The sequence below is a fragment of the Leptinotarsa decemlineata genome, unplaced genomic scaffold, assembly GCF_025532065.1.
Source record: "Leptinotarsa decemlineata unplaced genomic scaffold, Ldec_3_MD MMD2_tig00004307_RagTag_RagTag, whole genome shotgun sequence".
In the NCBI taxonomy this organism is placed as follows: domain Eukaryota; kingdom Metazoa; phylum Arthropoda; class Insecta; order Coleoptera; family Chrysomelidae; genus Leptinotarsa; species Leptinotarsa decemlineata.
Window position 1 is genome coordinate 12,242,924 of NW_027412606.1, and position 12,713 is coordinate 12,255,636.

General features: G+C 38.3%; 1 protein-coding gene across 1 annotated transcript in view; it reads right to left on the reverse strand.

The window, feature by feature from the left end:
• Positions 1-12,713, reverse strand: part of LOC111513703 (glucose dehydrogenase [FAD, quinone]) — a 51,756-nt gene that overhangs the window by 11,711 nt on the left and 27,332 nt on the right. The window contains exon 7 of the mRNA XM_074179007.1: positions 850-1,046. Within this exon, the coding sequence (XP_074035108.1) occupies positions 850-1,046 (197 nt within the window). The remainder of the gene's footprint in view (positions 1-849; positions 1,047-12,713) is intronic.

The window sequence follows — 12,713 nt, forward strand, 5'->3', positions numbered from 1 at the left end:
GAATACTGCTCTGTTATCAGCATAGCTCATAACATTTCTTTCTACATGCAATTTGAATAAGTCGTTCAAATATATGTTGAAGAGTAGGTATAGGTACAAGGTTTGTTGGGTGTAAAGCTGGCTTTGATCTTGATTTTTTCTGATAATTCCTTTCCAATGTTTGTGAAGTAGTCTTTGTTGTCTAGTGTACTGCTTACAACTTTTTCTATTTTCTATCTCCATTTCAAGAATTTCATTCTGTTTTTTATTTTTGTTCGACATATAATTCAAACAACTCCAAAGATTAAAAGAATCATGTTAATTGAGTTTTATTTTATTTTGGTGATATTATGTTTTGGTTTCTTTTATGAGGTCAAAACAATCGGTTTTTTCCATCAATTGAGGCTACTATTAATATCACTATTATATACTATTATATCATCAGTTTTCTATTGAATTCTCATTGTTAATATTTCATAAATTAGTATGATTAAAGAAAATTTAAATGTAATTTGTTAAAGTTCCAGTCTAAATAGACGTGTAATTTGCGAAGTGGCTAGCACAGTCTGGGGGTAAAATTGCGTACAATATGAAAGGTAGTCTTTTTCAATTCCGTAAAGATTTGAAAATCAGTTATGAATCCAATGCAAATGCTCTTCCTCGAAATTATGTCTACACAATGAAAACAGAGAAGTGTTCAAACAATTAAAGAACATTTTTGAATATATACGTCATAAAATACAATATTGAAAATTGTAAAACCATAGAATTATAAATAAGACAAACTGGCACCCATGAATTCATCTAAAATCCCTAACAATAGAGAAGATTAGGCCGATGTACCGAATTAGTGCAAATAGATCAACTCACTTGATACACCGGCTTGCCTTCCAAAGGCCTCCAAATTTTGTCATATATAGCAGGAGGTATGTCGAGAATTTTTCGGAAAGTCAAGCCATAATCAGTATTCACCGATCCAGAAGCAATAAACAATTCCACATCGGGATACGATGGATCTGGCTCAGATGAAATATTAGTTCTTATATAGGTTAGTACTTCAAGTCCACCTGGAAAATTATTGTTTAGATTATTATCTTCCAATAAATGAAAACATTTCGTACATATCTGACACTAAACTTGAGGCGTTTCGAAGCCCTTTCCTGATTTTTTGTCACAGATATCAGCTTATTTAAATGATTTGAATAAATAAAAAATGGTAATAGACATACTTTTCACAACATTTACAGGTTTTTTCAATTGTTGGTTATGAAATTCCATGATGAATCAACTTTTTCTAATAAATATATTTCCTTTATGCACTATTCCCACAGCCATAACTAGAACACTATTTCTGGAATAACGAGGAGAAAAGATATCTAGTTCTGGTTGTGTGAAAAGTGTTTTCTTCATATTAATTTCATGCCAATTCTTTCTACTGGATTTCACACTGTTCAAGTACTTGAATGATGACAAAAAAGTAACAAGTTCAGATGTGTTGCGGACACTATTTTTGGCAACCATGCAGAATTACAAATCAATAAAATATAGGATAGAGAAAGTTATATAAATAACTAAAGTTATTTTCTCTATCCTATACTTGATATGAATTTACACTAAATAAAATAAATAGGTCGTCATATGAACAAGAGTAATCAATGAGGCACATTTCTCTATTATATTTCTTTGTAGAGTAAAATTTCAACAATATAATTCCTATTCGTATTGAATATTGAAATCCGAACAGAAAAATGCATTCTAATTCTCATATAAATCAATATTTGTTAGAGAATTTGGGCAATTGCTAATATTGAAGGGATTCAATTTGTTTCAAGTGCTTGGTAAATTCAAATGCCTTTTGCTAAAGTCAAAACAAGAATGTGAAGTTTCCGTTTCACCGTTGATTGTTGTTATCTGATGACTTGTGATGCACTGTTTGGAACCTTTGGTGTAGTAATGAATATTACTGAAGTGTTTTCCCAACACCTCGACACGTGTTTCGATCATCAAGTGATATTTTTCAAGAGGAAGATCAAACTTTCTCTTGGGATATATTTCCAGGCTTCCACTTCTCCATCTTCAAACAAAAATTGTGCAAAACTGAAAATAACCCCCTTCCGATTCAAACAAGTTTCATATAGCTGTGATAATATCAAATACATATGAATATGAACATATGAATGTCATCGTGACATAAATAAATTTGTCTCATCCGTGACATAAAGTTGTTATGACTAGTGTCTCATTCCAAAACTTCGAAGTCTGCCATTGAGAATGTAAATGAAATTTTATATATCTTTTTCATATATTATATTGTGTAACGTTCTTACTCAATTTCATAATGAATGTTTGAAATGGAAACTGAATAGGAGAACGTGATTTTTGTATAATCTAATGTTAATATAAAAGTATATATTTCCTTCCTTCCTTTGGTAGTTTGCTATAATATTTTGTGTAGAGATGGAGAGCAGAAAACCGAAAAACTACCTCTATAGTTCGTTCAGTATTGTATGAGAGTAAAAGAATTTCAAGAATGCAAGTATGTCGCTACATCAAATAAAGCAATATAGTCGTCTCAAGCAAATATCACTGCAATGAACCCACAAAATCATTGAGATATGTCTACCCTCTTTATCCCATGAGGACGCCACTGACGAGCCATTAAAATAGGGATATGCGACAAAGACCGTGAAAAAATCGACAAAGAATGCGAAAATACCGCCAAAAGAACCGCTCGATGTTTTTCTGATATCACTTTCAAGATAATATTAATAGGCGTCGGACTGGGGGTATTGAAATAAATTTTCCATTGATATGTTCTGTATGATGAGATTATAATTAAAATATGGTGAAAACTTATTTTGTTCAAATATTTTATTTTGGGAAGGACCTACTTAAATCAAAACATTATAATTTGTAGTTATAATTCTTCTTTTGATGTAAATAAATTTGCTATTATTATTATCATTGACACTGATAATATCAAATTGATCGTCGGTATGATAATGAAGATGGATAAAGTATTCGAAACATCACCAGATAAGTATACAGATAGAATAGATTTCCGCGGTTACAAATTTGAACAACTGATTTCGAGTTGAACCGCGTTCAAAATTTCGCGTTGTTCGACGTTTCAGCTTCGACTTTGACATTTTCAGGAAGTAGAAAAGTGTGGCTGCATATATTCTTGTTGGTTTGGAAATGAAGATTCATATTCCTTATTGGATTTCATAGTTGATTCAGAAACAATTTTATAGATTTAATGGGAATGCTTACTTCGAATAAGACATTGCGATAATTTCAATCTAAAAAAATCTACAGGGATTCGTGTAGTGATTCTTCACTGGATGAATCAGTTTCATTAGGATTGGTGACAACTGGAATAATTGTTTCTGATAATGAGTCTATGCGATCATTCAGATCCTACATCTCTGCTCCGATTCTGATTGTTTTGTGGATACATTTTTCCCAAGCTTTTTGGTCAACTGTTTCCAGAGCACTGTCTAGGCATTTCTTTACTTTACACAGCTTGAAGGTCTTATTATTTCTTGCGATGAATCTTTTAACTTGAGCCCAAACCAACTCTATTGGATTCCATTCACAGTGATAAGGCGGCAACCGAAGAACCGACATTCCTTTAGTCTCCGCCATCTCATCGGTGACATACCTGAAAAATTTTGACTTATGACTTTTAGCCAAGTTGAGGAGCTCCGCTTTTACCATGGTCGATTCAAAAGGAATAGCTTTTATTTGTAACCACTCAGTAATATCGGCTTTCTTCCAACACGACGTCGGCAGCTTCTCGACTCGTCTACTGTGGTAACTTGCGTTATCCATTATTATTACGGATCCTTGCGGAAGTTTTACAAGTATGTTTTTAAACCATTCTTAGAATACATTGGCATCTATTTCTTGATGACAATCCTCATTTTTCTTCGATTCAAACACCATCAATCCATCTTTCACGAATCCTTCTTCACTGCTGCCTATGTAAGTGATGATAAGACGACAACCTTCTCCATCTGGAATTTCAAACCAGTGGACCAACCTTCCATGAAGGCTTGTCTTCCACTATTGATGTTCTGATCTTGCCAAACCGTCGAGACGGTATGACCCTCATTGACCTGGCTTTCTATTCTGACTTTCTATTCTCTTGAATAGTTTCTTCTTCATTCTACAATCACTGATTTTTCTATTAAGATGGTCTTTCTATCTTCCTTTCCAGAAGTGAATTTCAGCTGATGTAATATCTTCCATAATCGAGTTCTTCTTATATCAGGAAAGAAACTGTCTTCACGAATAACTGACAAAACTTTATTTAATGTAGGTATTTCGTTTTTTATGTAAAAAGAGTGTACTGGTCTCCTACTAGAATTCTTCACTTCTTCATCGATAACCAAACACTTTCTACCAGTGGATACTTTCGGCCCGAAAAAGTTGTTTTCCATGAGTTCCTTGAGAATTCTAAAAATTGTCGCTCTATTGACACCGGTCATACTCGCGCATTTTTGCACTACTTCCTCCTTACTTTTTATTTCGGGCGGATATTGTATTCTTAAAGAATATGTACATTCATAACAATTATTTTTCCATTCATATTTAATTTTGACAATATGGGACGCTTCACGATTCCCGAACAACTAGCTTACATGTTGTATAGCCGTTTATTCAACGCGCTCTCGAAGTAAACTAAAGAATATCACGAATAACCCCGCTGAAAAGCCAAGTCGGTTTTACTGATACTAATGATAATGATAATGATAAGGCACACCCGGGAAGGAGAACTCTATTCTCCCTCCGGTGCCGGCCGTGGGTCCACAGGGCTAACCACCCGGCGAACCCAACATTTGGTTCTCAATAATCGAGGAAGAGGCCCCCACAATCGACCCCATAACGATGATTTGCCTACCGATGACAACCCTGGCAACGAAAACGGACGCTTTGAGTGGACGCATGAGCTGAGAGATAGCCTTATGCATTGCTGCAAGAGTAGTAAGCCTGCGCGAAGAGGGTACATGGCGAGATTGCATGCTCTGTGGTGTGAAACCCACCCGGAGCATGCCGCCTTTTCCGCCCAGTTCTACCACCCGGCTGGGGAGGAGACTCGCATCATGCCACCAATGGACTCTATCACAACACGCAGGGCGCTTCACAGGATTGGGCCCCTGAAGCCACAAGAACTGGCTTGTTTGGATGCGGAGGTTCATAGTGTTCTAACAAAAGAAGCTGACATCTGGCAAATAAACACCGCTGTGTATAACGTCGTCCAATCGCTTTCCGAATCGGAAGGACGAAATCCCGGCCTTGCGGTTCGGAAGATTGAACGGCGTGTACACAAGATGGAGGGCAGGATCTCGTCGGCGAGACAACACGTGTCTCGTATCCAATGTGTGATGAATTACAGGTCGGCCAATATGCCTTTCACGTGCGGCGAATAGCCGCCAATCTACGACGTATCCATTACACCTTAAGTCAAGGCGTACTGCTGACCACCAAACAGCACTGCCTTGGTAGAATACGAATGCTGCTAAGAAGTCACTAGTGAGGCTGTAACGGTCTAAATTTACTTGTAAATATTGTAGATATTGTTCGTTTATTTACTATGGAATCGACAGAATTGTCATTTATTGATGACGAACTTTTCGTCACAGCTAGGGACACATCTGGTTTGTCAGTGTGCCCAACCTACATTTTCAAAGAAGTTGTTACGTTTCAATTTAGCACTAGATCAAACTGCTCTTATGTGACCTTTCAAAAACACTACCTTACCTTTTAAGATCTTTACTCAGAGGATATTAACAATGTAATTCAGTTACAAGTTCATTTTATTCATTTAACATCATAGTAATGGGAATCTTCCGTTCCATAGAAAACCATACCTGAAATGTATAAGAATAAATGTATGCTCCCTGACTAACTGCTTTGACCAGTACTTACGCATTCTCCTATTGCCAATCGACGTTGGAGATCCGAAATTCCTCGCTAGGTTGAAATAGTTGTTATTGTTTGTTTCTCAGTTTTCTTCACCCATCATTTTTTTCAGCCGTTGTCTGCCTTATTCTCTATACCTTTCCGAGAATATTTCTTGCATAGATTGTTATTCATCACTTCCAGAAGGATTACTACATATTAGAGCCATATCGCCTGAAAAACAATATTAGTTAGCTCTGGTTTCTGAATACTGTTTGATATTTTCGGTAAATAATCTGAATAATACGAATGCTCTAATATTTGTACTGAAAGGGAAGGATGTGGCGACTTACCTTGTATGTTTCTATTCCATCGCATGAATAAGGATTGGTAAATAGTTGAAAATAGGTTGGAACAATATATTTTGTAAATATTCGTAAACAAGGTTAAAAGACAGCTGTTGGTTGACATCTGCCGAACTTTCGTAGTATCGTTCCGTCGACTTACACCGAACTAGTTCTACAGTTGTTCACGGGTGGAGGATTTATCGGTTACTCAAGTTGTCAAGGGTTGTTTTAGGGTTGCATTGCTTTGAGAAGGAGTTTTGATGGGTTATGGACTTGTTGATATTGTCTCAAGTGGCTGTGGAGGAATTGATAGATGTATGATGTTGTGCACAGCGCCCCCTTGGTGCTTGTAGTGTAGATTGGATGCACTGTGGCAACAACTGGTTAGCTGTCAGATGTGGCAGTCGCTTAGTATTTGGAAGTTAGCCTTCGGTGAGCTTGGTTCGGAGTTCAAAGGGTACCATCAGACTGATTGTAGGATATATTTGGTTGTATTTGTGCCATCCTTCACGGGGATTATTTCTACAAGTCAGGATTGTATAGTGGAAGACTGATTGGTCATTTTGGTGTGGATATTTGCAGTCTGAAACTTAAGCTCTTTTGAGGATTTGTGGTGGTTACCGAACTCGTGCCAGGTGGAAGGATTTCCGAAATTAGGTATGTCTGAATCACTGTCGCATCTCTCATGTGATCTTAGCTATGATATCACTTCTTCAATTCTACAACCTTCGTTTCTCGTCTCTAGATTCATAAGAAACAGAAGGCCCTCAGTCACTCATCAAGTCCCAGCAGGACTTCCGTGCAGAACACCGCACACGAAGAATCGTATAGAAAACCCCTTGGCCAGGGTAAGAATTTTACCATTAAATGTGTTTTAAATGATTTTAGTAAACCAACCAAATATATCCTACAATCCTACCTTAAAAGGTAAGGTAGTGTTTTTGAAAGGTCACATAAGAGCAGTTTGATCTAGTGCTAAATTGAAACGTAACAACTTCTTTGAAAATGTAGGTTGGGCACACTGACAAACCAGATGTGTCCCTAGCTGTGACGAAAAGTTCGTCATCAATAAATGACAATTCTGTCGATTCCATAGTAAATAAACGAACAATATCTACAATATTTACAAGTAAATTTAGACCGTTACAATTCCCCCCTTGCCTCAAGAAAATTTACTAGCGTAAATTTTCATCAGCGCTAGCTGACTTTAGGTCTTTCGCATTCCATATCCCCTTATAATTACCGTCTTCATCTCTTAATTCATATGTCCACGGGGATACCCTTTTTTTTTCAATATCAATGTTCCGTAGTGGTATTAATAGAATGCACAAAGATTACATACATTACCAAAAACGTCAATATTTCAGTTACACTTAACAAGGACATCTCAACAATCACAAATTTACGTTTTCATGTATATATAAAAACATCAATACTATAGTTCAATAAAATAATGATAAAAAAAAAACTTTAAAAACAAGCTTTTACTTAAGTGCCCTTCTCCTCTAATTTGATTGCCATCGTCAGAGAATGCCGCATGATAATGATAATGATAAGGCACACCCGGGAAGGAGAACTCTATTCTCCCTCCGGTGCCGGCCGTGGGTCCACAGGGCTAACCACCCGGCGAACCCAACATTTGGTTCTCAATAATCGAGGAAGAGGCCCCCACAATCGACCCCATAACGATGATTTGCCTACCGATGACAACCCTGGCAACGAAAACGGACGCTTTGAGTGGACGCATGAGCTGAGAGATAGCCTTATGCATTGCTGCAAGAGTAGTAAGCCTGCGCGAAGAGGGTACATGGCGAGATTGCATGCTCTGTGGTGTGAAACCCACCCGGAGCATGCCGCCTTTTCCGCCCAGTTCTACCACCCGGCTGGGGAGGAGACTCGCATCATGCCACCAATGGACTCTATCACAACACGCAGGGCGCTTCACAGGATTGGGCCCCTGAAGTCACAAGAACTGGCTTGTTTGGATGCGGAGGTTCATAGTGTTCTAACAAAAGAAGCTGACATCTGGCAAATAAACACCGCTGTGTATAACGTCGTCCAATCGCTTTCCGAATCGGAAGGACGAAATCCCGGCCTTGCGGTTCGGAAGATTGAACGGCGTGTACACAAGATGGAGGGCAGGATCTCGTCGGCGAGACAACACGTGTCTCGTATCCAATGTGTGATGAATTACAGGTCGGCCAATATGCCTTTCACGTGCGGCGAATAGCCGCCAATCTACGACGTATCCATTACACCTTAAGTCAAGGCGTACTGCTGACCACCAAACAGCACTGCCTTGGTAGAATACGAATGCTGCTAAGAAGTCACTAGTGAGGCGAGCGAGAAGTATCGCAGAAAACCTTAGGTTCCACGAGAAACCTTTCCGCTTATTCCAAGAACCTCCACGTGTTGTGGATAATCCGCCGACCGCTGATCAGGTGGAATCCTTCTGGAAGGATATCTATGAACACTCGCAGCCACTCAACTTAGACACTTCAGCCCTAGTGCAGTTCAAAGCTTTCAACAGAGAGCTTCGACAGCATGAGCTCAATGAACTGCACAACCCGATAACCCCGGATGACGTTCGAAGGGTTCTTGTTGGTTCCAAGAACTTTGCTGCTCCAGGCCCAGATGAGCTGAACACTTATTGGTGAAAAAAATTACCAAGTACACACCGCCATCTGGCCAGAGTTTTCAACTTCTGGCTGGACGGAGAGCAGCCGATTCCGGATTGGTTTGTCGAGGGGTGGACCGTTCTTATCCCCAAAAGCGGAGATTTGTCGATTCCTAAAAATTACAGACCGATAACATGCTTGAATTCGTGTTATAAGTTGTTTTCAGGGTGATTTTCTCAGTCCCCTTCTCTTCTGCATCTCACTATTGTCATTATCCGTTGCGCTCAGAAATACTCGAGGGTATAACTGTGGCACCCCCGGAAACGGGAGGCACAAGGTCACCCATCTGTTTTATATGGATGATCTTAAACTTTATGCCTCTGGAGAGAAGGATCTCCATCAGTCCTTGAGGGTGGTGGAAGAGTACACGCATGCTATCGGTATGAAATTCGGGATAGACAATTGTGCAATGGTCCATCTCAAAAGAGGACGATCATACACCGTCTGAATGCCGGAGAGACGTATACTTACCTCGGCGTGGAACAACGCCACTCACAAGAGGTAACAGCAGTGAAAAACTCTTTCCGCGGCAAATATCAGCACAACTCGACGTAAAGACCCGAAAAATGATGCATCTCTATGGGAGTTTGCATCCCAAATAGTCCGTTCCACGGTTGTACTTCCCCCGACAACAGGGAGGTCGTGGACTTTGGAGCGTCTACATGACAGAATGGTACTGAATACAGCATGTAAAGTCGTTAGAAGTTCGTTGTGGAGAGTGGTCATTGGTTGATAATGCTGGCGCGCCCTCCCGAATGTATCGGGGCTTCGGGGGATAGGGTCTAACCAGCGCACACTACGGTGAAAAAAACATAATATTAACAATAACGAGAGGGAACGATAAGTGCCGAATTTACTGGAACTATTCGTTCCCCACCCTCAGGTTCATGCAAGCTAATAAGCCTGATGTATTCCTTCTCGATCACTAGAACAAAACGATATTTGTCGTGGATTTTCAGCTCCTGGCGAGACGAATATCGTCAGAAAAGAGGAAGAAAAACGAATAAAATATCGAGATTTTCTCTTCGAACTCCGCAGACTCTATCCAGATCACTCTGTCGAAATGGTTGTTCTGATTATTGGAGTCCTTGGTGGAATGATGTCCTATTTACTCTCGAATCTTAAAATCATACCGGCTTGCCACACTGAGGCAGAAGGCTGTCATTCTGGGCACATGACTCTCGGACCCAATGATCACTTACCCCACGGTGTGTGGAGTGACCATTGGTTGATAATGCTGGCGCTCCCTCCCGAATGTATCGGGGCTTCGGGGGATAGGGCCTGACCAGCGCACACTACCATGAAAAAAAAATTATTCACATAGGACAGAATACAAAACAATGTAGTAAGAAGATAAAGGTGAATAAATGAGTACTAGATAAATACTACTGGAGTTTTTCCCAACACCAAATCCTTATTTTTAACACCTCGACACGTGTTTCGATCACCAAGTGATCATCTTCAAAGAGGAAGATTAAACTGATTAATCAAATATTTTTTTGTCAACAAAATCAGAAATCATTTGTCTTGGTGCGATGTGTCTGTTGACAGTATAATTCAAAGGAATATATATTTATACCGCCTTCAAAAAAATCAATGTTTTTTCAATCCCCTTCAACTTAATACCTATTCGTTGGAGAATGTCTTGGTTACTACTGGACATATTTTAACATTTGTCATAGTAGATTTGTTATTTTGTTTGTTATGAATGATATTTTGCAAGAATAAATATTGTATTATCGTCGTATAATTTCATTTATTCAATTCGTTGAGAGTAAATAATTTGAATGCAGTAAATTATTGTTAATTTAAATTTAGGATGACTCTGTTCAATGTAAGTGACATTTTACCTCTCTCATATACTAATGTGTAGCACTCCTGTGAATGATATCTGATTCAATTCCATAACGAATGTTTGGAGTACCAGTGAATAGAATAAAGTTCTTTGGGCGCCATGTAATTCCTCAAATTTGACACCTTCACAACGATTACAAAATAAAATGAAATGTATATATATCCTGAATCAGAGAGAAAGAACCAGCAATCAGTATAAACTCAAAAAATTCAATGTAATTGACGAATTTTATATTATTATCATTATTGCATAACTCAATGTTCATATAAAATTACTTGTTTCGAAAGTTTTTTTTTTCGTGTAATTCAATGTTTATATGAAAGTAGTTGTTTCAAGAGGGCTTTTTCGTGCAGTTTGTGTCTGAAATTTACTTATTTGCACAAACTACACATTTTTGTAAGTTCATTTTGAAATTCAGTGCTGTCTTTCTCTGGAAGATTCCCACATGTTTTGTATAAAGATGGAGAAGTAGAAAGCCGAAACCTTTCTTTCATAAACATGATCATTATATACAATATCATTTCATTTTTGATATTATTCATATTGACAACATGCCATAATGGTTTGTTCCTGTTTTGTGAATTTTTAATCATGTTTTCGTTTCTTTTTTCAACTTCTTCCTGAATTTATATATAGCGTTTTAATTTTCAAAAGAGGTGGGCTGAGACAGTTGAGATCTTTGAGTTTTCTCGATTCTTTTCTTAATTTTTTTAAGGACAAAACACAAGCATTACAAAAAAATCTTTAAGGCGCTCGTTGAGCGGTGCTTGTGCGAAAATAGAAATTCACATTAGTTTCGAATCGCTGGAGATTGAAATGGATTTAGAAGTTTGAAGAACGTTTTCAGGAAGTTTATTCCAAATAAACTCAGTTTTCCAGATGAAAGAGTTTCTAAACAGTGAAGTTCGAAGTGAACTGGTTCTGATTAACAACTTTTGCTACCGACCAGAAGGATCTAGACCCGATTGGATTGGCAAGCAGTTCATCCCTAATTATCTCTCTCTCGGTCGGTCGATAGCCGGTCGGTTCTACGTGGGTTCTTTGTTCACTGACTCAAATCGACCGCCGTGTTCGTCGGTGGTTCAAGCTCAAGGCTGAACTCAATCACAAAATACTGAAAGTTCCATTTTTCTTGGAACGTTCCGCATTCACTGTCGATTTTTCGCTTCTCCATACTAACAAATCACACATAAAAACAATAAGTCAAATCAAAATACTTTTATTGACGAGTGTTACTTTATTTCACAATAGACAGTTTCGCTTCCTTCGCCTTTCCTACGCAGACTAACTCGTAGTTGCGCCGCTAGCCTTTTTATATGCAATTATTACTGTCATCTCGAGGTGATCGGACTACACTAGCCACTAGAACCAGAACTTTCTCGAACCAACGCGGTAATTCCAAATATTCAATTATGCCTAATGCCACCTAGCGGGTAGCTTAAAAAGATAGTACAAAGTACGACTACTCGCCACTAGATGTCGTTAAGTGTCACAATAATATTTGAAATGCAAAAAAAAAAGTAAGTTTGCTTAGGTCACGCACTTTGCGACTATCCTACTCTAGAAATATAGTTAAGGGCAGAAATTGGCCCTTGGAACAAACTGAAAAAATCATTATGGCACGAAGGCTTCAAAGTTTGGAGACTCCTGGTCTAGAACATAAAGATGAACCATATATATTTTAATCTGACGCGCTTGAGTATTTCAAAACGGCGAATTTTTTTTCACATTATAATAATGACCACCACCCGCATCATGCCAACGATCAGATTAAAATACGAACATTATTAAAAATACGTAGGACATTGACACTATCAATATCTGACGCGCTCGGGTATGTACATGCAACAGTATTTTTTTACATATTTTAAAATCTATAGCCGCTTCCCCCACCGATAAAAAGTTATATATTATAAAACATTTTTTTCTTCTTATCATCTGAGCTTT